At 40.5% G+C, this 24,794-nt stretch overlaps 1 protein-coding gene across 1 annotated transcript in view; it reads left to right on the top strand.

The window, feature by feature from the left end:
* Positions 1 to 24,794, top strand: part of GHR (growth hormone receptor) — a 132,260-nt gene that overhangs the window by 28,111 nt on the left and 79,355 nt on the right. The window contains exons 3-4 of the mRNA XM_010001594.1: positions 129 to 213; positions 18,215 to 18,294. Coding sequence (XP_009999896.1) covers positions 18,225 to 18,294 — 70 coding nt within the window. The 5' untranslated portion in view covers positions 129 to 213; positions 18,215 to 18,224. The remainder of the gene's footprint in view (positions 1 to 128; positions 214 to 18,214; positions 18,295 to 24,794) is intronic.

Here is a 24,794-nt window from a genome sequence, read left to right as displayed (position 1 = left end):
TGGCCTTTCCTGAGGGACAGCAGTGCCGGGACGCCCGCTTGGATTTTGTTATGTCGCCTTCCCACTGCTGGTGACCTTTGCTGTTCCAGCACTCATCTCTTGTCTCCGTTTCCCCTGATTTTGTGTAGGTGCTGGGATGGCTGGAGAAGGTGACGACTTGCAGTTGAGCTGAGGGAGGCGTGAAGCATCATCCATCCCCTGCTTACATTTGAGGTAGTGTGATAACTTTTCTCTTACCTGCAAGTGACTTTATTATGAGTGTTGGCTAAGCAGAGTGATCCAGTAAGAGCTCTGCAGATAATCCTCACAGATCCTATGATCTGTTCCTACAGGAGGTGATGATGATGATAATATACAGTATACAGAATTCTTACTGGGATCCAACTGTCATATTTCATTACCCTGAATGATAGACATATTTGAGTTAAGGCTGTAAAATTCAATCCTGGTGTAAACTGGTCGCTTCAAGCCCATTTTTACCAATCTCTAGTAGCCAGCATTGGAGATAAAGGGTTTGATAACTGCTAGAAGTGGTTGTCAGAGAAAAATTACTATGCTGTATTTTAATGAGCCATTTCTCATTTACAGTGTTATTTAAAGTATTAATTGCTTGGCTTAAAATGCACAATATTGAAACAGATGGAGAAAAATGCATGTTTTTGCAGGGAGAGAGAAAGGGAAAATGCAAATCAGGATGCTGGACATGGATTCTGGTTTATATGACACTTAAATGACATCTAGTTTGTATGTGTGTATGTGATCTAATTCATATCTGCAGTGTATTACCGAAAGTTTAATCAGATTACATTGGGGTAAATTTGAATCAATCACAGAAATACACTGTAGTATAAGGGATTTGGATGTATGATTGCTTATGCCTTGGAACTGGAAAGCTGCTATCTAGTATTAAATGGCTGCTTGAGATTTTACAGCTGCTGTCTGTGTACTATAGCAGTTTTATGAGACTTAACTGATTATTCGTGCCTAAGTGTAAACAAATTTAATATCATTAAATAGAAGAGAAAATCTAGAGGCTTCTTCCTTTGATTGCAATAACAATAGGTAAAACTTGCCACTCTATATCTATGTTTTTAAAGTTTCTGAAACCAGGTGGTAGAACTCTTGATGCATTTGTTGCACCCTAGATCTCTACTTGGGAGGCTTATCTAAGGATATTCCAATTTCACTAAGAAAATAAGAAGGTCAGAGTAGTGAAAAAATATGAAAATGCAAATAAAGTAGGTGCATCTTTGAGTCATTAGGGACCTCCTCAGCCAAAGTGTGCTTTGTTGTGGTTACTATGCCTTCTCACACAGAATTAACCACCCCTGGAAAACAATTTGTGAATGACTTCTCTCATTTTGTAGCTGAAGCATGGCAATACAACTATACAGAAATCTGCATGTGTGCTCTTTGTTCCCTTGCTTTCCGTGCCCAGCCTCTTCATCCCTAGCTAGGCTGCCTGTTCCCAGTTCCTCTGAGCAGCAGTGCAAGAAGCACTCCCAGCACTGGGAACACAGGTTGGATGTGGGGTCTGGCTTTACCTCTGAGCTCCACCACAGGAACACTCAGGGGTTCTGCCACTCCCTGTAACTTCGGTGTGTTTCAGATTCCTATTTGTAAATAAAAGCTAATTGTTCTTAACTTGAAGAAGGGGCCAAATCATCGCAAACCTTAGGAAGTGCTGTTACAAACACGGCGCCTGTCATACTTGTTGTGATAGAAGCTGTGTTACCAGAGAAGGGTTCAAACCCTTTGCATTTAACCATGGGCTTCAAAATTGGTAGTGGATTCCTGGATAGCAAAAACCATTTCTGTGGTGCTTTTTCACTTGATATTTTCCACTAACTAGAGATAAAGAACATTTTGGCACAGAGAAGAGGAACCAGCTAACTGTAAGGGTAATGTGATTATAGGGGAGGGAAGATTATGCTGACCAGATACCTTCAAAAGGACATGGCTATAATTTATATTAGCTAAGTCAAGTAAGTTTTAGATTAAGAGCTGGAAATGCTATAACTGCCCCTATGTAGATCAGTTAATTTCTGAACCTTCATACAACTGCCTTTCAGTACACGTCTGACAATATCAGCCCCAGATTCAGTCATCTGGAGGCAAGTTTACTAGTTCTTCTGTGCAATTAAGACATTTAATGCATTATGCACAGTGGGAAATGTCCATCTGTACATTTTCTAGGCTGCAATTAATAGTGTTCTACTCTGAATGAGGTTTTTGTTTATCCTAAATGAATATGTCGCATTCTTTCCTTAAAAATTAAATGGATGCCTTGTTATTTCAAGACTGGGATACTGACCATAGATGTGGCAAGACTAATTTTTGCCACATTGACATTTACGATCCCAATGGAAGGTAACACTTGAGACACAGCTTTAAATAGATTTTGACATTGCTGGTAGTTTTACTGAATGTCCTGGGGAAAAAAATTAGTAACTGGCCAAAAGAACAGAGAGGTTTGTAAATAACTGCTGTAACATATTCCAGCAACCGTAATTTCTTTAGCATTAAAACTTATCCAGCTACCAGGTCAGCACACATCTCTGCCCTTTAAATAAAGCTCTGCTAAGTGGCTTGCTGTGGAATACAACATACAGAGTACAGAAACCATTTGCGATGCTATGAAAGCCTGAGAAAAGCTAAGAGCACAGAAATAAAACTGACTGTTCCTTCACAGTTCAGAAAAAAAAATAGGAATACAGGGCTTCTCATTTTGAACAGCCTTATAAAAGTTCAAGGAAGGGCTTTCCTGCACTAAAAATGTCAATAACACAATAAATGCATCCATTGGTTTAATACCAACATGCTGTAATACTTTTCTCATCATGCAGTTTGTTTGATGTTAGGCTACTACAAGTCAGATATCCACCATGTGTAGGTTATGTCTGCTAGCTTGAAACTGAAGTCAGATGCAAATTATTCAATCAATTGTGATATTAATAGATCAGAGACATGTATACTTAACTAAAAAATAATAAGAAATTATAAAAAATAAAAAACAAAGCACTCTTTTTTTTTTTTTTTGATTCATGGCTGCTCCTCATATTTTACTTCATTAGTCATGATACATTTAGAAAGGTTTGCTTTTCTAGCATTTAATAATACAGTCAACAGTAGGACAATTTAATTGGCTGTTAAAAAAATTGAGTTGAATTGTACTGCCATTGAGTCATCTGTAACTGCAGATTTGAAATCAAAGTTAAGATTCAGTTTGAACAAGTCTGACAAAGTCAGGTATTATGTCTTGGTAAAGGGCTACAGGCAGTTATATTTTATTAACCACTGTGTGTAAAATAGAAATGAAACTAGGAATGTTAACTTTAAAATATACTGTACAAAGTAATTGCTTAATGCTGTGTTGTGCTTTGGGTTTTTTTTAAAGACTCATTAATAGCCACCTATATTCTGAGTAAAGTATCCTATAAGTGTATTGTTTGAGAATTAGTTATGGAAAACAGATTTTCCAGACTAAATATACTACAGTAAACTAGTGCGAAGAACCAGATTAGATAAATCTGTGGAAAGATATCCTCCTACATGTGGCTCAGCATGCTATAAAAATGCACTCCAGCAGTTCAGGTCTCATACTGTACATACTCCTGCAGGGTTTATTATGTGTGATTACTAAAAATATGTCCATATGGTCTGATCTTTGCCAGTCGTATGTGGGAAGTAAATCTGGATTTTGGAAAGGCTAAGCTTGATGTTCCCACTTTGCTGCAGTGGTCCTGCTGTTAGCTCAAGAAACATCAGACTGTCTTACTGCATCCACCCTCGGTATCTTACCCCATCCAGCCTCTGTGCCCTCCTCTGTGGAAAGCAGTTGGTCCTTTTCACTGTGCTTTGCAACTCTCCTCCTCCCATCCCTTTTCCTCATGAAGGCAGTTGGCCTCCCACTTCCATCGCTAACAGACGTCAGGAAATAGGAAATAAAAGTAAAGGAGGGCAGCAAGGTTCTGGAAAAGCACAGTTCCCCGTAACTCCCTGCATCGATGGCAGCAGGAGGAAGCCAAGGCCTCCTTTGGGCTGTGGATGGCAGAAAAATCTGCTTCAGGCACCCCTCATGGCTATAAGAGCCATTTCTCATCTTCTACTGGCACAAATAACACAAGCTGGATGGCATCATCTCATAGGCTAGATCTGGTTTCTGCAGTACATGCCATAAATAAAAAACGAATAATCCAGTTTTCATTAAAGAAAGAAATTCTGTGCCTGCTTTTCAGCTGTTTTTCTGTAAAGCTGTACCACCATCTAATTTGTGCTACAGCTCCTAGTAACAGGTAGCTTCCAAACACATCAGTGACTTCAAAGTACTGCTCCCAGTAGGACAAATTCTTCAGTAAGGTAGTTGCTTAAAAAAATTGCACCCTTCATGATACAAGTTTTCTACCATTTCTGTAGCACAAAACTTCAACTTTTCAGACTCAAAACTGTTTTCTGCTTTCTTTGTAAACATGTATGTAGATAGAGCTAGCAGCATCTGTGGCAAGAACAAGCATCTGTATCAAAGGAACGCACATATATTAAGACTTAAAATTTAAAAAAAAAAAAAAATCCTAATATAGAACAAGAAGACACAGGAACATTAAAATACAACTGCAATCTCTACATTTTGAGGTCTTTCCTCACTAAGAAGGAACAGCTGAGCTATTCAGAAGAAAGCTGGCTGACCTGCAGTATGTGCTTTTTCTCTGAGTTTTATCAGTCTATCATTAAGTGTGTCTGAGACTGGAAGAAAGCCTGCTCTCCTAGCGAGATAAAAACTCCTTTCCAAGCTAGCCAAAACCAGACCCTTCTTAGCCAAGAAAGTAATATATAGACCACTGAGTAATCCTGCAATTAAGTGTTCACTGCAGCCTGTAAAACAGCTGGCATCTGTATTCACTTTTTAAGCTATGAAAGGACTACAAACTTCAAGGGGCTTGGAGGTGTGTTTTTTTTTTATATGTGATTAAAGCACCCTGTGTCAATTTATATTCAAAGCTAGCTGGTTGGTAAGTTGTCGAAAATAATTGCAGACTATCACTTTTAAATCTCTGAAAGCAGCAACAGAATGATATCTTCCTTCATGAACTATACTGAGTTGTTACTCTTTCTAGTGTACAAGTCTGGTCACCTGTTATGAAGCCTGATTGCTGAAGAAAAACTTGGATGAAATAAGTGCACTAAAAATCAGAACTAATGTATGCATCAGGACAATTCAAAACTCAGAGATCTCTGTCTGCTGTGATATTCCACAATTTCAGTAATGTTGGAAAAATTATAATCTATGCAGAAGTGATTTACCTAGTGCTGCCATACACTTTGAGCAGTCTAATCATGTGTATTGTGAGTGTGGTTGCTTGTGGAGGGTTTAAGTGTGGTTGGTGAGTGTCATACGTGTTTAGGAGCAGATGATATCATCATTAATGGCTTCTTAAAAAAATATATATATCGTAAGGTTTTTCTAAAAATGGAAAACTTTTATCTCTGCAAAAATGAAACTTCTTGTGATACTAAAGTTATGCATTGTAAGAACCACAAAAACAGTCATGCTCTTTTCTTTCTATGCTGACAGTTTACACATATGATGAGACAGGTGAGAATAAAAAGACTGCAACTGAGTGTCCAGTGTTGAGTGTTTCTGGGGCTAGTCAGGCTTCAGAGGAGTTGGGTATCATGCTAGACCAGGAGAGCACCCAACAGAGTTTTACAAAACTCTTTGTGGCTTCAGTGCAATGTCCTCCCCTTTAGTCAGCTTGTTTTTATTGTGTTGTGTCTATTGCAAGTCCTAAGATCTGGCTTGGTATGGGACTTACTTTTGTGAGCAGCTCTCATGAAATGTGTTTGAGTCTGAGCAATATTTGTCGTAGTGGTAGGCTCAGGCTCTCATTTGCTCTTTGAGGCAAATAGCTTGTGAATTTTGTTTGCAAATATCTATTTCCTCATGGTTCTGTGTAAGATAATGATAACAGCAATAGAGACATGTGAATGCACTGGTCTATTTTAATAAAGAACGGTGGAATCTGCTCCAGTTTCACTTTCTTAACCAGGCGTGAAGGCGTTGGAGCCCCTGCAGAGGAGGGAGTCCTGGCCTCAGTGGAGGTGAACACACTTACCATCAGCCAGCCCTGCACTGAGCAGCTCTGCTGTTGGGTAGCACCCATTGCTGAGTATCCCATTTTGAGCTGATGGGTTCAGAGTTTGTGTATTTTATTTTTCATGTCTGAAAGTGAAGGGTGCGATACAATGCGATTAATTCAGTCTCTGGCATTTAGTGGAGGGTGAGGTTTACATCTACTACACCAGGGTTATTGTAGCTAAGGAGCATGGTTCATTCCTAGGTTTGTAAAACAGAGCTATACACTTACTGAAGTGTAAACTAGTCTTTTTCTTAATTGCAGTTCTTTTTCTCAATACAGACTATTAGTTTGTTGTTTTGGGGTGCTTTTTAAATCCACAACAGCTTTATTTTGTGATGCTTAGAGGATTGGCAGTAAATCCACAAGACTCTGTAATGTTCTGTGGTGAGACATTGGAGAGGGTTGCAATCCATGCCTTACTCTGCTGCTGAGCTGTGTGCTTATGCATGCAAGATGCTTCTCTTCTTGTTGCCACTGAACCCCACTGCAGACTGTTTCAAGATTTGCTGGTGGAAAACATTGTCTAACAGCATTAGAAGACCTCTTCAGGAACATATTTGGAAAATTACCTTTAAAATTAATATGGCTCTTTCTGTTGCTTATGTTGCAGACACTTCTTAATTCTTCATTGGTGGGGTTTTCTTACAGGAAATTTTGGGCATTGGGACTAAGCTTTCTCAGTTTCCCAGATGAATTTTGGATTGCAAGCTGTCATTTCCCTTTACCTTGCTCACTGCAGAAGGTAGCCTTCCCTGTAGTGCTGTGCTAGCTGCATGTGTCCACTTGGAAGCTTAACTGGGATATACTCACAAAACTGCTGACTGTTCAATAGGTCACTAACTCTAGAGGCTATCAGGCATGGCTGTTCATTTTATTCCCTTTAAAAATCAGGCTGGCTTGATCACCATCTGGCACTCCACTTCCTTAATAATCACTCTCTCTCATCTCCCACCCAACTTCCATGTGTGTCCTGGATGCTGTATCGCACATACACTGACCTCTCCAATGGGGAAAAAGGCTTTCCTCAAGGCTTCCCATACTTCTTCCTCATCAGATCTTTTGTCTTCTCCCCTGTGGTCACTGCCTCATGGGGTGGAACCTCCCTCTCTCATGGGGATACAAATGATCAGCTGGATACCAGTAAAGCTACACCTATGTATTTCAGCTGAACGCTGGCACGCGCGTGTTTGTGTCTGTGTATTGGTGCATGCAAGTGCAGGCACACAAACCAAACCCTGCTTCTGCTCCCTCTTTCTGAAGAAGTGTTTCAGAAGCTGAGATAATTGAAGCGGCTAAAGTAATGTTATGATACGATTCAAAATGTGATCTGGAAGAAAAGTCACTTGAAGTCCTTATAAACCAAAGCAGTGTATGCAGTGTATGTATTACATCGAATCTGAATAAATTTGTTTAGTGAAATGAGCAGGTTTGTCTCCCTGTATTTGGAAATACTGGACACACTAACCTTGGAAAATTATCTGATTAAAACAATAACTTGATAGCATCCCTCCTATGTCTCTTGGCTTAAAAGGTGTCATCAAAAGCTGTATCATGAAAATGTTTATCAGAAGTTACTTGGTTCAGTATAAAGGCTCCAGAGATCCTGTTTGGATGGTATATAAAAATATTAATGTGTTTTTAAGCTACTGTGGAAAGTGTGGACATGGACTGTTTCTGTATGTAAGATGCTTCATCAAAGCATCAAAGAGTTGGGTATTTTAATTTCCATATCTTAACAGTGCAAATGAAGGGAGAAACTAACTGATATTTTAAGATTTTATAAGAAGTTTGAGCAGAGATCAACTTTTCTTCACAAGTTATTACTTACCTCATGCAAAATTGTTTTGGCAATGTTGCATTTAACCACACTGAATAATCTCCCCTTTCTGGTCTCATTCATGATCTCTTTCAGCTTTATGCTGATTTACACAATTAAGGATGTAGCTTAAACTTTTTGTACATGGCTATACAAAGTGTTCTATGCAGTTACTGAATGCAGTACACTCCTTTTGGTAAGTGCCCACAGTTTATATATTCATATGCAGGCACAAATACAGGCTGGGGGAGAATGGCTGGACAGCAGCCCTGAGGAGAAGGACTTGGGGGTGGTAATAGATGAGAAGCTCAACATGAGCCGCCAGTGTGTGCTGGAGCCCAGAGAGCAACTGCATCCTGGGCTGCATCAAAAGAAGTGTGGCCAGCAGGGCCAGGGCGGTGATTCTGCCCCTCTACTCTGCTCTGCTGAGACCCTACCTGGAGTGCTCTGTACAGCTCTGGTGCCCTCAGCACAGGAAAGACATGGAGCTGTTGGAGAGGGTCCAGAGAAGGGCCATCAAGATGATCAAAGGGCTGGAGCACCTCTGCTGTGAAGACAGACTGAGAGAGTTGGTGCTGTTCAGCCTAGAAAAGAGAAGGCTCCGAGGAGACCTTATAGCACCTTCCAGCACTTGAAGGGGCTACAGGAAAGCTAGGGAGGGGCTTTTCATCAGAGAAGATAGTGATAGGACAAGGGGTAGTGGTTTTAAACTGAGAGAGGAGAGATTTAGGTTAGATATTAGGAATAAATTCTTCACTGTAAGGGTGGTGAGGAACTGGAATGGGATGCCCAGAGAGCTTGTTGATGCCCCCTCCCTGGAGGTTTTTAAGGCCAGGTTGGATGAAGTTTTGTGCAGCCTGGTCTAGTGGTGGGGTTCCCTGCTCATGGCAGGGGGGTTGGAGCTGACGATCTTTGAGGTCCCTTCTGACCTTAATGATTCTGTGATTCTATGATATTTGTACAAACTTAAAGCACCACATCAGCAGAGAATAGAGCAAGGCAAGAGTGCTGGTATGATCTTACAGAGGAGGTATGGAAAGCAGTTGCAATCATCAACAGAAAGCTTCCTAAACAGAGAATTTTACTATAAATTATTATAACAAACATTTATAAATCGAATAGATGTGCTCATATGCTAACTCTACATCAGTTTAAATGAGATTTTAAGTTTGCTTCAGTCTGTAAATTACAGATGCAAATTAAACCAATTGAAATTGTATCTTAAACTGGTGTGAACTTGAGGATGTACAAAATCTCACCAATTTAAAATGCACTGTTTACTATCACAGCTTCTGTCAAGCTGATTCATCTTTGAGTGTTGACCAAATGGTAGTAAATATATGACTACTTGGAGTCATGAGTGGCCATCCAGAAATGCTGCTCCTGTCCTTTATCATTTGGTAGCTTCCAATTAATCCAATATATAAGTTAATGATTTCCTAAATGTCATACAGGGTTTGTTATGTAGTCTTTAATCTGATTAGCAGCACATGAATAATTTAGCATGCGATTAAACCATGTAATTAATTTGTCCTATGGTAATGGAGTGTTAAGTAGTTTCATTAGTCTAGCATAAATACCAGGGTCTTGAACTTAAATTTTACTGCTTCTTGATGGTATTCCTGGAGGAAATGGATTTCTTATATAGATACTATTTCAAATGAAATTTGCTCCCCTGATCTTTTGAAATTCCTCTTTGAGATCTGAAAGGCGTGTCTGAGTTCAAGATGATTGCAAAAAATTGAGGATGCTGGGTTCAAAAGTGCTCTTCTATAACCAAACTTGGTTTCACCTGAGGTCAGCCAGAGCTTTATTATTTTGAAGCAGAGTTTTGGTTGTAGTCAAATAAGTTATAAACAAATATATTGGGTTATTGCCAAATGTAGCAACTTCAGGAAACTGGAAGGAGCAGAGTTGTAATTTTACAGAAAAGCTCCAAGATATGAGATGCAGATTTATTCATAATGTGTGCTGAAACCAAACTGGCTATGTTTGCCCAAGCAGTAGGCTTGTTAATTCAAGTCATGGGCAGGCAGTAACATACAGAGAAACCTTGCAAAGAAAATGCCAGCTGGAACAGGGGAACTGACCTGCTGTGCAGTGCCAATCCAGCAGCACATATAAGAAGGTTATTTAATATTAACCTTGTGAATGATACTGTTTGTTTTCCCTCATGTTCCACCCTGAACTCTCATTAATATCACAAAGGTTGCTTTCCACTACAATTCCTGTGCCTCATCATGTTTCAAAATTTCTGCAACGTGCTAAGCACTCTGGCTGTGCTAGGGGAATTACTAGACATATTCTCATGTTAAGTACATAATCTTTCCTGCTTAAAATCAGATGTCTTGAACTGCTTTGCTGAATTGAAGCCACACTGTTGAGTCCTGACAAGATTTAAACTTTAATGCTAGCAAGACACTGAAGAGTTTTGGGGCTTTTTTTACTCTGGCACAGACATGTTTTACAGCACTGGCAACACCATTTGATATCTTTATGTGTGAAGTGTGAATAGCTATCTCAGTTCCTAAATACAGGTTCATACATTTCTTTTACCTTTCTTCGCATGTTATTTGACATTAAACTGATGCATTATACTTCTTCAAACAAACTGACATGTCCAGTGGTCATATATAGAAATGCCTTTTCTTTGCAAATAACAAAGCAAAGAGGTGACTTTTGTCTTTTTGATGACTGTTAGGGAAATATTAATAACAATTTATTAAAAACAAACAAAAAAAACAAACAAACAAAAGTAGGAAAAAATACCACTGTAGATGAGAAAAGCATTTATAGCCTGAAAAAATTACCACTCATAAAAAGGCCTGAATCATCTTCCATAATGATACTAGTACCTGTGAAGCTGCGTGTTAGCTAAGCAATTCACATTGCACTGTAGCAGATAAATGTTGCAGTTCTGTTCAGCTGAGATGCATCTGTTTTGCTGCTTTGATGTGTTTCAGGCAATCAAAGCAATTTAGACCTTCCCAAGTTCAAAAACGTCTATATATTCAATAGACACAAACTTAAGACTTTAACTTCAATTCTCTTTTAGCAGTTATCTTCTGTAGAGATGAGGAGCAGCTGAGGGAGCTGCGTTTGTTTAGCCTGGAGAAAAGGAGGCTGAGGGGAGACCTTCTTACTCTCTATAACTACCTGAAAGGAGGTTGCAGTGAGGTGGGGGTTGATCTCTCCTCCATAGTAACAAATGGTAGGATGAGGGGAAATGGCCTCAAGTTGTGCCAGGGGAGGTTTAGATTGGATATTAGAAGCAACTTATTCTAGAGTAATTGAACACTGGAACAGGCTGCCCAGGGAGGTGGTCGAATGACCACCCCTGGAGCTGTTTAAAAGACATGTAGATGTGGTGCTTAGGAACATGATTTAGCACAGGACAAAAACGTTAGGTTAATGGTTGGACTTATGATCTTAAAGGTTTTTTCCAACCAGAACAGTTTTGTGTTTCTGTGGTGCACCATGTTCCACAGCCATCCTTAGATTTTGTAGCTGAGTTCTTCAACTCTGACTTCATAGCTGGATTAACCTAGAAGAGCTTTCAGGACAAGTCCAGTGCAAGGTCCAACTACTGAATTCACTGGGGGCTCTTTAACCATATACAAGAACTGAGAAACATTTGGCTTTTTACCAGTTTAAATGCAGTTTAAATCAGAGTAATTAGCTGACATCTATGCATAGAAAAAAGTAATCACCACTGGTAAAAGCATCTAAGATGTCTGTTACAATGGAAATAAATTTAGTACTTAACCAAAGCTTTCATATAGTCTCAATTCCAAAATTAGAAGTTTGCTTAGGAAAAAAAAAAGAATCTATTTTTCTAAAGCCAAAGTGAGCATTTATTTCAATAGATTCCATTTTTAATTTTAATACTAAAAACTGTGCTAAATTATTTAGCTTGCACAGAAGTCTTACAAATATAAAATTGTCTCTGTTCCATTGTTTTAGTTTGTCATGATGTACTTTTTAATAATCCCCAAATTTTCATCAAACCATGCATAATAAATCCTTCTTTATGACAGAGTACTTATTCTTCTCCAGTGGTTCTGTCTTTTGCTGTTACAATTTTTGGGTGTTTTTTTTAATGTGCCCTCTATTAGATTGATTTAAAAAAAAATAAAATTCAGTACATAATTTCTGCTTCTACAGTATTATTCTTTGTTCTTTTCATGTCCCAGATAACCACACACACTAGGTGAATGGTGTTATTCTTATCAAATGTGACAATTTGTTATTTCTGTTTCCTAACACCGCTGAGTATGTAGCCCTGACAAGGGTTCTATAAAAACACGCATTCATCCAAGTGCTGCTGATGACTTAGTCAAGCTGTAATATCCGCAAGCAAGGGAAAAAGTCTTTAGGTCCATGGCAGTTTTAGATTGCATTGATTGGAAGGGCCATAACTCATTTCACTTGCAGAATGACTGTGTCCTCTTTGGCATTCAGGGGAATGAGGATAAGCAGGCAGTGATTTCAACTATCTGCCAAACCAGTGTGAATGTTTTCACACAAGCACAGAAAGAAGAAATCCTCCTAGTGTCACTAATCTTGCCATGAGATAGCTGGTAAGGAATATCCATGCTGTGATAAATAGAGGCCTTTCACCCAGAAAAATTCTGCAAGGATGTGTACGTATGTTTTTGGTGGATACGTAAACAAGGTTCGGGACAGACCTGGGGAGCCTGGAGTATAAATTCCCTTCTCAGCGCTTGCTCTTGGTGGTGGATATATTGGTGTGTGTTTATCTGCATTATACTGTCTTCTGTCCTTGCCTGTTTGAGATCTGATGGAATGATGAAGCAATGTGCAGAAAAGTTCCTCAGATTAATCCTTCACTCAATAATTTTGTGGTTCAGTTTGCAGCAAAGAGGCCACCTTTGGTTCTGGACTAACTGCATGTGTTTTGCTTTGGCAAGCAATGCTAAGGTGGAGGAGGTGACAGGAGAAAAAACTCATTTTTGGAGTACAGTGAGTTCAGGGAGACGGCAAAAGCAGAAGTCCCTCCATAGGCACAGTTCAATGAAGTGTAATGTCCTTCTCCTTCCTTCAGGTCCTTTCAGGTTCAGGAGCTCTCTAAATTTAAAGATCTCACTTCAAACAGTTCTGTTTCAGCAAACGAGGAGGAGTTTTGCTTATAGTGTTGTTACCCAAACAGAGTAGATGCAAACCACTCAGGATGCTGAGACTGAACTGTTCCTTTTCTCAGTGGTTTTTGTATGCTAGTTTTGCCTGTTTATGCTATGTTCATGTCCCACTGGAGAGATGTCATGTTTAAATTCACTTATGATTGACCTTACTCCAACATTGCTATATGAAAGGGCCAAGATTTTTTTTTTATCCTTTTTGTAAGTCTTGGCTCCCTTTCTGTAATGAAGCAATTAGCCTGAGCTGACCTCTAGCCAAATGTTTTTGTGGTTAAGTTTCAGCTGCCTTGAGGACAGTCAGCTGCTGGGTAGGTTTGTTGTTGTTGTTGTTTTGTTGTTGTTGTTTGTTTTGTGTTGTTGTTGTGTTTTTTCTGATTTTAGCTGTTTAATTATTACCAACTACTGGAGTTGGGTAAGATATAGACTTATTCCTTAGAACAGTGTGTGTTACAGACACTGAATTTTTTTTCTGTTAAATAACAGGGACTTGATATGGGGCTTTTGTCTTTCATGTGCATATAAGGGTAGATGTTGGGAGGTAAATATTAGTATATTGCCAAAGGTCACTTCTATCCCAAAGCTGGCAGAGCAAGCTGTCTCTTGCTAGGTTAACACTGTAGCCTCTGAACAATACTGTTCTGGTTGGCAGTGAGCTTGCAAGTGTCTCAGAGGAACAGCAGCAGGTGGTTGCAAGACAGATTTGTGAGAACTTTCTGAGTAGTTGTCTGATGATGGGGCAGATGGCACTTCAGAGGACTCCTCTCAGAAATTTTATTCTGTACCACCAAAAGTATTATCATGACAGGGCAGCTCATGCTTTGGACCAGATTTTCTGTCACAAAATGGGAGCCATGGTAGGATAGTTCTCTCTTAGCCTCCAATACATCTAGAAATGTAGTCATACCTGCATCCGAGCAGAGCTTCTGGTATATCTGCTGGATGCAGAGGTCCTGGAGTCCTGGTGCTTCACACCCCTTGCAGAGCTTCTTTTGCCTGTGAAAGACCTTAAGTATGAGCCTGTCCCAAGGGTTCTAGATTTTTGCTCCAAAGAGGCTAGCACAGCTTTCCCTTTCTGAAGGCTGCTGTACAAAGGGTTGGTTTATCCATATTTTCAGATGAGAGCAGTTACCATTTTTGAGCTCTGTTCTGTCCATATTGGGCATGTTCAGAGTACATCAGTTGGATTTCTCTCCCAGGTGCAACTTGTCTGGACAGATAACTAACTGAAGTTATCCACATGAGATGCCACAAGGATTTAGCCAGAACAGAGACACTGTTGCTTTGCCTTGCTAAGAATCTACAGAAGAGTCATAATTTGTTTCTACTAGTGAATTTTACTAGTGAAAAGTTGTCAGCAATTTTGATCACTTTTGATGTTTAGGAATGCAAATCTTGTGCCCTGTTTCCCAGACCTAGCTGTTTTAGTCAAGGTCTGTTGCTCAGCGAAAACTTGCCCAATAATTACAGAACTGCTCTTAAGCAAGTAGTAGCTGCTGCTGGGGGGGTGGCTGTGTCCTGCCCTCCACTCTGGCTTCTCACTCCCACGCCTCTGCTGCCCTGGCTGTGCTCCTGGGCTGCGTCTTTGTGGAGTCCCGATAAACCCAGTCAGCAAACAGATTTGTTACAGTAAATGTTTATGGATTAATTTTAAATGGAACAATTTCCTGACAGAGTTCACTGCGTGCAGGTATGTAAACAAGTTTGCCAGTGCAAGAGGAGTAGCAGTACTGGAGAGGGACTGTTTTAATCTGCTGCAGCAAGAGCTTATTGAAGTCCAATGTGATTGCTGACCTCTGGGATGTATTTCCAGGCTCCTGTGTCAAAATACTCTTCTGGGGAGGAAGCTGAGATGGCTGCCAGTCACAGTGCAGGGATAGAGGGAAGAGACCTCCTGTCTGTGCTGTGATAGCTGCATGTGGGGGCTGATCCTGGTCCCACCATAGAGTTGTTTGGTGCAGTTTGAAAAACGGAATGGTGTCAGATGTGCTCTGAATGATGGACTCTGTTGATGACATTTATTCTCACAGAAGAAGTCCTGTGAAGGTTTGGGCTTTTTTCTTCTGGCTCAGCAAGAAGAAGTAGGAAAGTTTCAGAAAAGCAGTAGAAACATCAGCAGAGGCTGGTGATCATGGGAGAACAGGGGAGTGTGAATATGGAGGCAGCATGGGATGCCTGGTTATTGCAACAGCGAAAGAGAGCAGGAGTGTTGTAAATTAAGTGACATTGTGCTTAGGTTGTAGAAGAGAAAATAAAACTTGAGGGAGAAAATGGAAGGGCTGAAAAGGGATGGGGCAGACTCTTTGACAGGAGAAGAGAGGAATTGTCAAATACAGGTAAGCATTTCTGTAGATTGATCAGTAAGAGACAGTAAGAGTCTTTTGAACAAGAATACAGATGGGGAACAGTTGAGCCAACTGAAAATGTAGCTGTTCTTGGCTGAACCTCGTGCTATGCCAGTGTAGTTCCTCTCCGAGAGTAGGAGGATTGTTGGCCTGTGATTTGCTTTAGGAACTTTTTTTGCTCAGCCATATGTGCTCCAGCAGCTGCAGCCTTCACTGCTCCTGGTCCTGCTCCCCAGGCTGCCTCACCCACACCACCCTAAATCCTCAGTAATGGTACCCCTTCTTTCTTCCTGTCCACTTGAGAACAGGGGAGTCATCTTTGGAGAGACACATGTCTGCTTGACCTGGGGAAAGCCCTGTCTGGTGCCTGGCAGGACCCTTGAGCTCCCCCAGCTCTTCTCTCCTCAACAGCTGCCCTGTGCCCAGGGGCAGCAGCTGGACACCCCCACCATGGTGTGGGTGCAGGTGGAGCAGGTCCTGGCTTGCCTGTGTGGGTCTTGGTCAGACTCTGCTAGGCTGTTGTGGCTGAAATAAATGCCTCCTCTGCTGAGCCTGAAATTCAATAATTGTTCAGTAGTTGTCTTAATGAGAGTCTTAGAAATACCTTCTTATTTTCAAGTTTTGTGCTAAACAGCATGAATAAGAAATTTGGAGTTGGTGATGGTTTTTTCTGTAGTGTGATTCAGTCTGTTCTCTTGGGGTAAGATAATTAAGGAGGGAATTATCTTTTAAATTCAGTCTTACCATAGTTTTACATGCTCTGAGTGCTTGTGTTTTATAGTTCCTGACTAAATGCAAGCTTTTCTAACTCTACTAGGAGACTTACTAGTTTTGATACTCAAATTTGACAGCATCAGTTGTTAATCAACAACACACACTTGGAGATTGTTACTCATTAGTGGGCTTGGTTGTTTAGACACTTGTGACTTAATCTCCTGTTAGATGAAGAAAGAAAATATCTAATTGAAAACACTGCAGCATAGAATTAAGGTTTGTCATACCAATTTAGAATAAAATGTGAAAGTGAAGCTATTTCTTTCTCTCTGCTATCTCACTGAGCTGGACTGTCAGTGTATCTTGGCAGTTTTGGAACATAAAACAAGAAGCTGCTGCCTGACTGTTGTTTCATGTTTCCATGTTCATTTTGGTGTTGTTGCTTTGGTTTTGAAGGCCTCCATTAGTCTCTCTTCTCCACTGGCATGGTTGTAAATGGTCCACTGTGTATGTTTTCCCCCTACTGCACATGGAGACCTCATGAGCTTTTGAGGGCATGGTAAAGTTTTCTGCAGAAGGCTGCATGGCCACCAAGTACAGCATAGCTCAGCTTCTGCCCTTCCCTGATGTTATCAGATTCTGCTGATAACAGCAGGAGCAAAGTAGTGTCACTCAGACAGGATTGTGTGATGGATTTGTAAACTGTGTGTCTGCAGCCCAGGTGAAATAGGGAGAAGGAAGACTGTGTTCTGGGAATGTTGTAAAGGCTTGTTGGGTTAAGCTTAGACTGTAAACATTTGTATGCTTGGAGGTTATTAGGGCTTGTGTGGGTATGCTCAGGTCCATCAGAAGATGCCTCCTCAGACATGATGCAGGTAGAATGTTCCAGTGTAGACAACCTCCATGGCAGCCCCTGAAAAGCAGCATGGCAGGGCAGAGACACCCAGACAGCAGCTCAGCATTGTGCAGGATGCCACTGGTAACAGAGCAGAGAATTATTCCAGGTTTCTCTCATCCTTGTTGCCCTCTTTGCTCCTGCCTGCTGTTGATCTGGGGCTGGAGATACTGAGCTGGTGTTTATCTGCTGTCCTGGCATGGGAGCTGGCTTCCTGCTGTGCATCCCTCCTCTCAGCTTTACTGCAGGTAGTCCTAGGCCCAGGAAGGGTAATACATTGCATGCAAAGATGAGTACAGCTTCAGAGGAGCATGAGCTGGAAATGGGATCATCTGGAACAGGCTGGAGCACCTCTCCTATGCGGACAGGCTGAGTGAGTGGGGGATGTTGATCCTGGAGAAGAGAAAGGTCCAGTGAGACCTTATAGCACCTTCCAGTACCTGAAGGGAACCTACAGGAAAGCTGAAGAGGGACTTTTTATAAGGGCTTGTAGCAGGAGGACAAGAGGTAATGGCTTTAAACGGGAAAAGGGTAGATTTAGGTTAGACATTAAGAAGAAATTCTTTCCTGTGAGGGGTGGTGAGACATTGGAGCAGGTTGCCCAGGGAAGTTGTGGATATTCCTGTTCTCTCAGTGTACGAAGCCAGGTTGGATGTGGCCCTGAGCAACCTGGTCTAGTGGGAGGTGTCCCTGCCGATGGCAGAGGCACTAAAACACTATGATCTTTTTTTGCTTCCAACCCAAACCATTCTATGATTCTTATTTTTGTTCACTGAAAGGGATACTGTTATTTTCTTACTTACTCATTTAACCTAGGCTAGTCATTGGAAACCCAAAGGCTGCTCCGAGAGGAGTGCAGGTGCTTCCTAGAAGCAGGCTAGAGATGGACAAGACTTGATTATTTCCACCTCTATATTAAGTGAACGAGAAACCCATAAGCTAGTTCTCTTGTAAAAATAGTATTTACTCTCTGCCCTCAACTGCAAGATCATGTATGGCTTTATGAGGCAATAAACTGTAAACTAAATACACTTCTGGTTTAAATCCAGTCAGAAATTCAATAAAACTATATAATAGTTTAAATGTTGTATCACATTAGTTATTAATATTATTTTACAAATAAACTCTCTTATTGTCTTTTGTTATTACAGAATTAGAGGCATGGATCTTTGGTATCTGCTGTTTACTTTGGCATTGGTCTGTGCAAATGACTCGCTTTCTGCAAGTGATGGTAAGTTTTATGATACCTTTCTGTGATTTTGTGTGTGTACATACATAGAAAGCTTTATATAATGAACATTTTTATATGTGTCAGGACTAAGCAGCTTCCATGACTGGAATAATCTGTGTAACATACTGTGAAATGTGAAAAGTATGTCAGTTAATCTTGTTGTAAAGACAGTGGATAAGTTTGAGACATGTTGCAGAATGAAGGCGAATTTCATTGACAGCATTACATGTGTGATGTTTAAACAGGCTGGATCTGTGTTGGTGATAGATACCTGGATTTTCTTTGCTCAAGTACTGAAGTTGTGAAAGAATTTTATGGGGCTCATTGTTTTATAGAAAGTGGTGGGTTTTTCCCATAACAAGTCTTAAGTGTAAAACCTTTTGGAAGTACAGAGGAAGCATTTTAAGACTGTGCACTTTGGGTCTGAGGTCAACATGAACAAGTTTCTGAAGAAAGACACTTAGGAATTCTTGAGAAGAGGTTATAGAAGGGATTTGAAAAGAACATGAACCCTCAGCAGTTCCTAGTGTATCTGACCACTGAAGGCAATGAATGAATCAAGTTTTCATTTTTGTTCTCTGCTTTCATTTCCTACGTGTAGCAGTAGTTTAATTCTGCTACTTACATATCCTATGGGAAATCAGTGCCTATAAGAAGTATGTAGGAAACTGTGGAGCAGTGAAGTGTTTCTTTTCATATTGGAATTGGGCTGAAACAATATGGGGCCTTTATTTAATGTGTTTTGCATCCTTCTCTGTCTTCTGGTTTGGTTAAAAGAAGAGGAATTTCCTGGTAGCAATTTGGAGAATAAAGCTTATATGCTCATTTTTCCTGCCTTGTGTAACAATCTCTTTTAGTTAGACACATGAACTGAAATTAAATTTGCAAATTGCTCCTCGGTTCTCCTGAAACATGGAAAGTCAATATTTCACAGTGAAATATGATACATGTACCAGCTTCTATTCGTTGCTTCATACAGAATGGTCAATACTGCATTTGAAAGTACATTCATTCAATAGACAAAAATAACCCCTTCCCAGATGCAGTCTACTGGACCTATTTATTTCTCTCTGAAGGTTAAGAGCACACGAGGATTTTTTGATCCTTGGCAGATGAGGTGTGGTCCAGATGTCCTAAGTTCAGCAAAAATCTGTGTTATGAATAACACTTAACCACAACATCACCTTTGTGTGACTTAGCCTATACTGATGAAATAGTAACTTCTTTCAAAGCCTACTTTCAAAATCAGAAAATGAAGAACATTTCAGTTGTGTTCCTGTGCTTAGAATCCAAGACACAATACTAAATATATATGTCCTGATTTGCTGTATTATTAAGAGTTGTGTGTGAAGGGAAGAGAGTTTTGTTGTCCAGAGAATAAATTTGTAACCACTGAACTGCTTCCAGTGCTGCAACACATTTATTCTGAGCAGGCGAAATGCTCAGCTGATAAAGTCAGACAAGAAATTGTAAGACAAACAGAAATACTTGAGATAACAGCACTCTTGCATGATTTAATACAAAGTATTAGAGGAATCCTGTTTATTAGCTATTTTGTTCTTTGGTTTTTTTTCCCTATATGAATGTGCTTGCACCTGCAAAAATTCTCTTGAACATCTAGACTCACTCAGGTGATCATCCTGACAGTCTCACAGAGCTCTGCCCAGCACAGTCATGTTCAGGCCTTCCTACAGACTTGAACCAGATGTGTTCCATACCTGTCTCATACCTGTTATGGTGCTGAAGGGACTGCATCTACGGTGTCACGGTTCCCTAAAAAAATCTCCTTCCCTAATCGTGTTTCTTCTGGCAGCACGTGTAAAAATCACACTTACTTGCTAATCTCACAGCAACGCACGCTGCTGGGGCAGTGCAGGGCAGACCTGCACACGGAAGGCTTTTAGGTCTGGAAAGCAAGCAAAGCTGACGTTCAGCCTTGGAGCCTGTGCTGGGAGCTGATGCCTGCTGGGGCTGGGCCCACGCTTGGCAGGCAGTGAAGTCCCACACATGTTTCCTCCTGGCGGGGGAGAGGGTGTGGGGCCAGCAGCTTGGCCAGGCAACTGTGCAGCATTTGAGACCAGGTATTGGACATTTATTTGCCTATTTGCTGTCTCCAGGCTGGTGCCAAGTTCTGCTGGAGGCTTTCCATTGATTTAGCTCATTTTCGTGCTCTACTTTTGCAAAGCAGTTGGCTTGCCAGCTCCTTAAACTGAGGCTGTGGCTAGCATGAAGTGAGGGGAATGCCCACCCTCTCAGAGATGGCAATACTCAATGTGACCAAGCATGTCTTCTGCTCCAGGTCTTTGTAATTCAGAGCTGAGCAGACCTGGGACTTGCAGCCTCCTGGCAGGGGTCACTCACCCACACACACACTGTGCATGTCCTTGAGATGCCTGCTGGACAATGCTCAGGGAAAAACAGAAGCAGTGGTAGAAAGAAAATGTAAAGGCCACAGTAACAGGAAGGCCTTTTTTTAATAGTTCTGTAGTTACCACAGGTAAATGGGCTTTGTGTCCTGGGGACTGGAAAACCTAAGACCCAATTTCACACCTAATGAAGACATTTTTGTTAAATCAACAGAAGTTACACTCCTAAGAGTCTAAGTTGCTTTGAAGGTGCAATAGTGTGGGATTTAAAATGTTTTGTTTGGTTTAGTTTAATTAGGAACATGAACAAGATAGAGCACTACTTCATGAGTAGATCATCTGCATCTGTGCAATATTAGTTATCACTGAAGAAAAAAATATGAGTTTATATAAATGTACACATACACAATTTGTGTTTGAGGTATTTACATTAATGCAATGTTTCAAATACATACCCAGCATAGACTTAGACATTTTGGTTTAGTGTATCTGCTCACACCAGAAGTGGTTGAGGGGAATTGCTCCAGGCACAGATTGCAAATAGTTTAGGAAGCAAAATAAATTTTGTCTGCTTGTTCCTTCTCTACAACTGATGAGTGCAGGTCACATAAGGACAGAGAGGAATAAACTGGGAATTAGTCCCAGTTAATAAAACAATACATAAGTGCAGGCAGTTCCAAAACTAATTCCTTCCTAGTGAAAAGAAGTGGGAAACATCTTTTATCATTTTTTATTCTAGATAAAAGTTCATTACAGACTACTATAGCTATGCTAACTCATCCTCTGAAGCAGGTTTAGAGGCGTCATGTTTAATGAATAAAAGAATAACCATATTTTTGAGTGAACTGGGTTTGTACAATTATAATTTTAAGAGCTTGAAGCCTGAATTTATTGTTCATTTTATCTAATCTGATTTTAGAAATTGATTTTTTCCATCAAAACTTCAAAAATTATTCTGTGAAGCTGTGGTGCTCAAATGCTCTAATGTCCTCACTTTTATATAAGAAGTAGGATTAACTGTTTTGCCCTCTGAGATGTATCAAATCTCCTTTTTACTTCCATTAAAATGTTCTTTTGTTATGCTAGTGTCTGCCCACTGACTGTACCTGAATGCTTGGGCTTGCATGGGCTACATACCTAGATTAAATCATCTAAGTATAGGTGTGCACAGTATATCAAAGTTCCCCTTTGTAGACCTGGAGATTGAATCCATAACCCATGCAGAGAGTTTTACTGTCCTTAGAGACACCCCGTGGCACCCAGAATATCTGCATGGAACTCACAGCGGTGACAAAGGACCTTCATCAGCATCATTCTGGAATAGCCAGAAGCTTAAAGAGCTCTATAAAAAGCTCAAGGCCAGGTATCTCTTATATACCTGAACACCCATTTTCAGGCAGTTAAATCAACTCCATTAGCTGCTCTTTGTTCCAGGGACTATATTGACTAGCTCTCCATTGACTGTTGGGAACTTGGTCACCTGAGGATGAGATTCATTCATGTATACAGATATCCTCTAGGTACCCAAGAAACTGCATGAGACTTGTGGGTAAGACATCTGTGCCTTTTGAAGCAGAAACTGAAAGGCAAGCGGAGTATCCTAGGCAGTATGAGATAGCTACAGAGGTTTAGGTATCTGGATTTTGCCTACCTCGCAAAAAGGGAGCTCAATATTGGTGTCTTCAATTTGAACTGAGCCTCACGTTTATCACTGCCTTTTTTTGTTCTGCATAATTCTGGGTGCTTTCTTCTGGGAGTGTCATAGCTGCTCAGCCACACGCTGTACATCTACAGCCAAGGTGGGGGGTCTCCTCACTGGATTGACAGGATAGCAGCTGGGTTGTGGCTGACACTGTGAAGTAGCTGGATGGTGTTTACGGGCATGGATGTGACTTCCGTGACACACAGAGGAATCCTTAGTCTAAGCAGGAAGAAGCCTTTGAATTGCAGCATATTCTCTACAGAGAAAGGGAAATTTATCTTGTCTGTTCATGGAGTCAGGAAGCACCAGGGACTCTGTTGCTCGGCTTGAAATATTCAGAAAAAAGATCGATAGCCTTGTGGAGTCTTGGCTGGAAACGTGTTGTGATTTAGGCAAACTGAAGTTTTATAGATTTCAGTCAGTGTAATGACAAGCCTTTGCTCACACATGAGGGGTATTCTATTACTTTTAACTAGTTTTTTATTATTATCAGGAAGACATGACATATTTGTGTGTATAAAAATCTTAATCTCGTTAATAAGTGACAAAAGATAATGAGAAAAGTCAGTGTCATAATACTGTTAGAAGTAATTTGTTCATTGTGGTCATTTTCTCTTCTTTGATACACCTTTGATACACCCTTTATCTGTGTTATGTTCTTTCTCAATTATATGCAGCCAACTCAATACAGAACAGAAGCCAAAGCAGAGCTGGCAGTAAAACCAGAAAAGCTCAACACTGTGATCAGCTTGGTGCATCCTGGTTTAGATGGGCAGGGGCAGAACTGTTGAGAATATGGATTTGAAACTTTTTACCTGTAGACAAGACCTTTTAGAATAGTTGCCTTATTTTCAGGAGTTTAAGTGTTTCTGAGCAAGAAATATGTTCCATTATGTAGAAGTTGCTATGGAGCCATTCCCAGGAGCCAGGATCAGAAAGCCTGGCACAGGGAAGGGTAAGTTATTCCTCTCTTATCTGCATAAGCCATTTTCGGCTGGAGGGAAGATTGATTTTGGCAGAGAGCAAGGTAATATTTGCCTCATCACTTTCCCTTATGATTGGGCACAGCTTTGATGGCTAGCACAAAAATCCAAGGGAAGGCCTTGAGTCAGTGCACTTCTGCATCACTTCTACCACTCTTGCTTTCTAGCCAGTTGTGTCATATTTCAGAGAAGCTATTTGTCCATGCCAGCATGACAGTGCCTATGCTCTCACATGGAGAAGAATTTCACCTTGCCTTTCTCCAGTATTGGGAGCATACATGGGATTTTAACAGGAAGGGATTTGCCATTTCTAAGAGTAGAAGACACATGCTGGAAATTAATGGTAGACAGGCCAATATTTTGTAAGAAAACACAAAAAATAAAAACAGTGCTGACATTTTCAATTATGGTAGCCTTACATTATGGCTCTAAAAATTTGTGTTTAGGCTCATAATGGTTCAAACACTAACCTGGGTTATCAGAGATGTGTCTCACTTGTCCTTCCTCCACACCACATCTCTAATTCCAGCATGTACTGAAGACTTTCATGACTTTGAGTATCTTCACCCACAAGCCTGCCTAAAGCACTTTATGAACTATCAGCTTCAGTCAGACACCTTGTTTAACAAGTTGATTGTCATTTGCTGCTGTGTATTTTTCTTTCATTGCTCTTTAGTTTCCATCATATTCTCTTTTGGAGACAAACTCTCCACCTTGCTGCCCTCTGATTGCTGGATTTTGAGTTCATTTTCAAGAATTAGCCACACCTCTGTAGTAAGTGCCAGGTGTAGTCAGAAGAAGAAGTCAGTCTTTCTGCTGCTCAGTGGCAAAGCTCATAATCCCAGCCTACAACTTTGCCTTCCCAAGCAGACCTAGAGACTACAGCCAAGCCACTGACACACGAGCTGGTCCACCTGTGAACCAGAATTTCTCCTCCTTTACCAGGGACGAGCTACAGCCAAAACTGCTGGCTGACAGTGGCCACTTTTGGAGGAGAAGCCGTGAGGCTAGTTTGTAACATGCAGAAAAATCCAAGTATTTAAAGAGGAAGATTAGATGATGGAGGTGATGCAAAATGTGCACAGCTGTTTGTTACCATTGTCTAAGAAGCTAACATGAGAAAATCCGTAGTTACAATTTTTACTTTAAGTCCAGTCTTGGTATTTTAAATATACTTGTTTACTCAATGTGAATGATTTAAACAGTTTGTACTGCACTAGCCAAATGAACTCTGTGGATAAACTGACGGTGCATCAGGGAAAGAAAAAGTAGCTCAGGCAAATAAACATTAAACCTTATTATAAAAGCATATTGCGTGAGTTATAAAGAAACATTCCATGCAGTGGAGCACACACAGAGCAAATTGCTTTCAGTACCACCCATTTGAAAAAGAAAAGAAACCTTTCTAACTGCACATTCATAGCATACAATGAAATAACCATGGGAAAG

The sequence above is a fragment of the Chaetura pelagica genome, unplaced genomic scaffold (genome assembly GCF_000747805.2).
Source record: "Chaetura pelagica isolate M959 unplaced genomic scaffold, ChaPel_1.0 scaffold697, whole genome shotgun sequence".
Classification (NCBI taxonomy): Eukaryota; Metazoa; Chordata; class Aves; order Apodiformes; family Apodidae; genus Chaetura; species Chaetura pelagica.
This window is presented reverse-complemented; position numbering and strand designations above follow the sequence as displayed.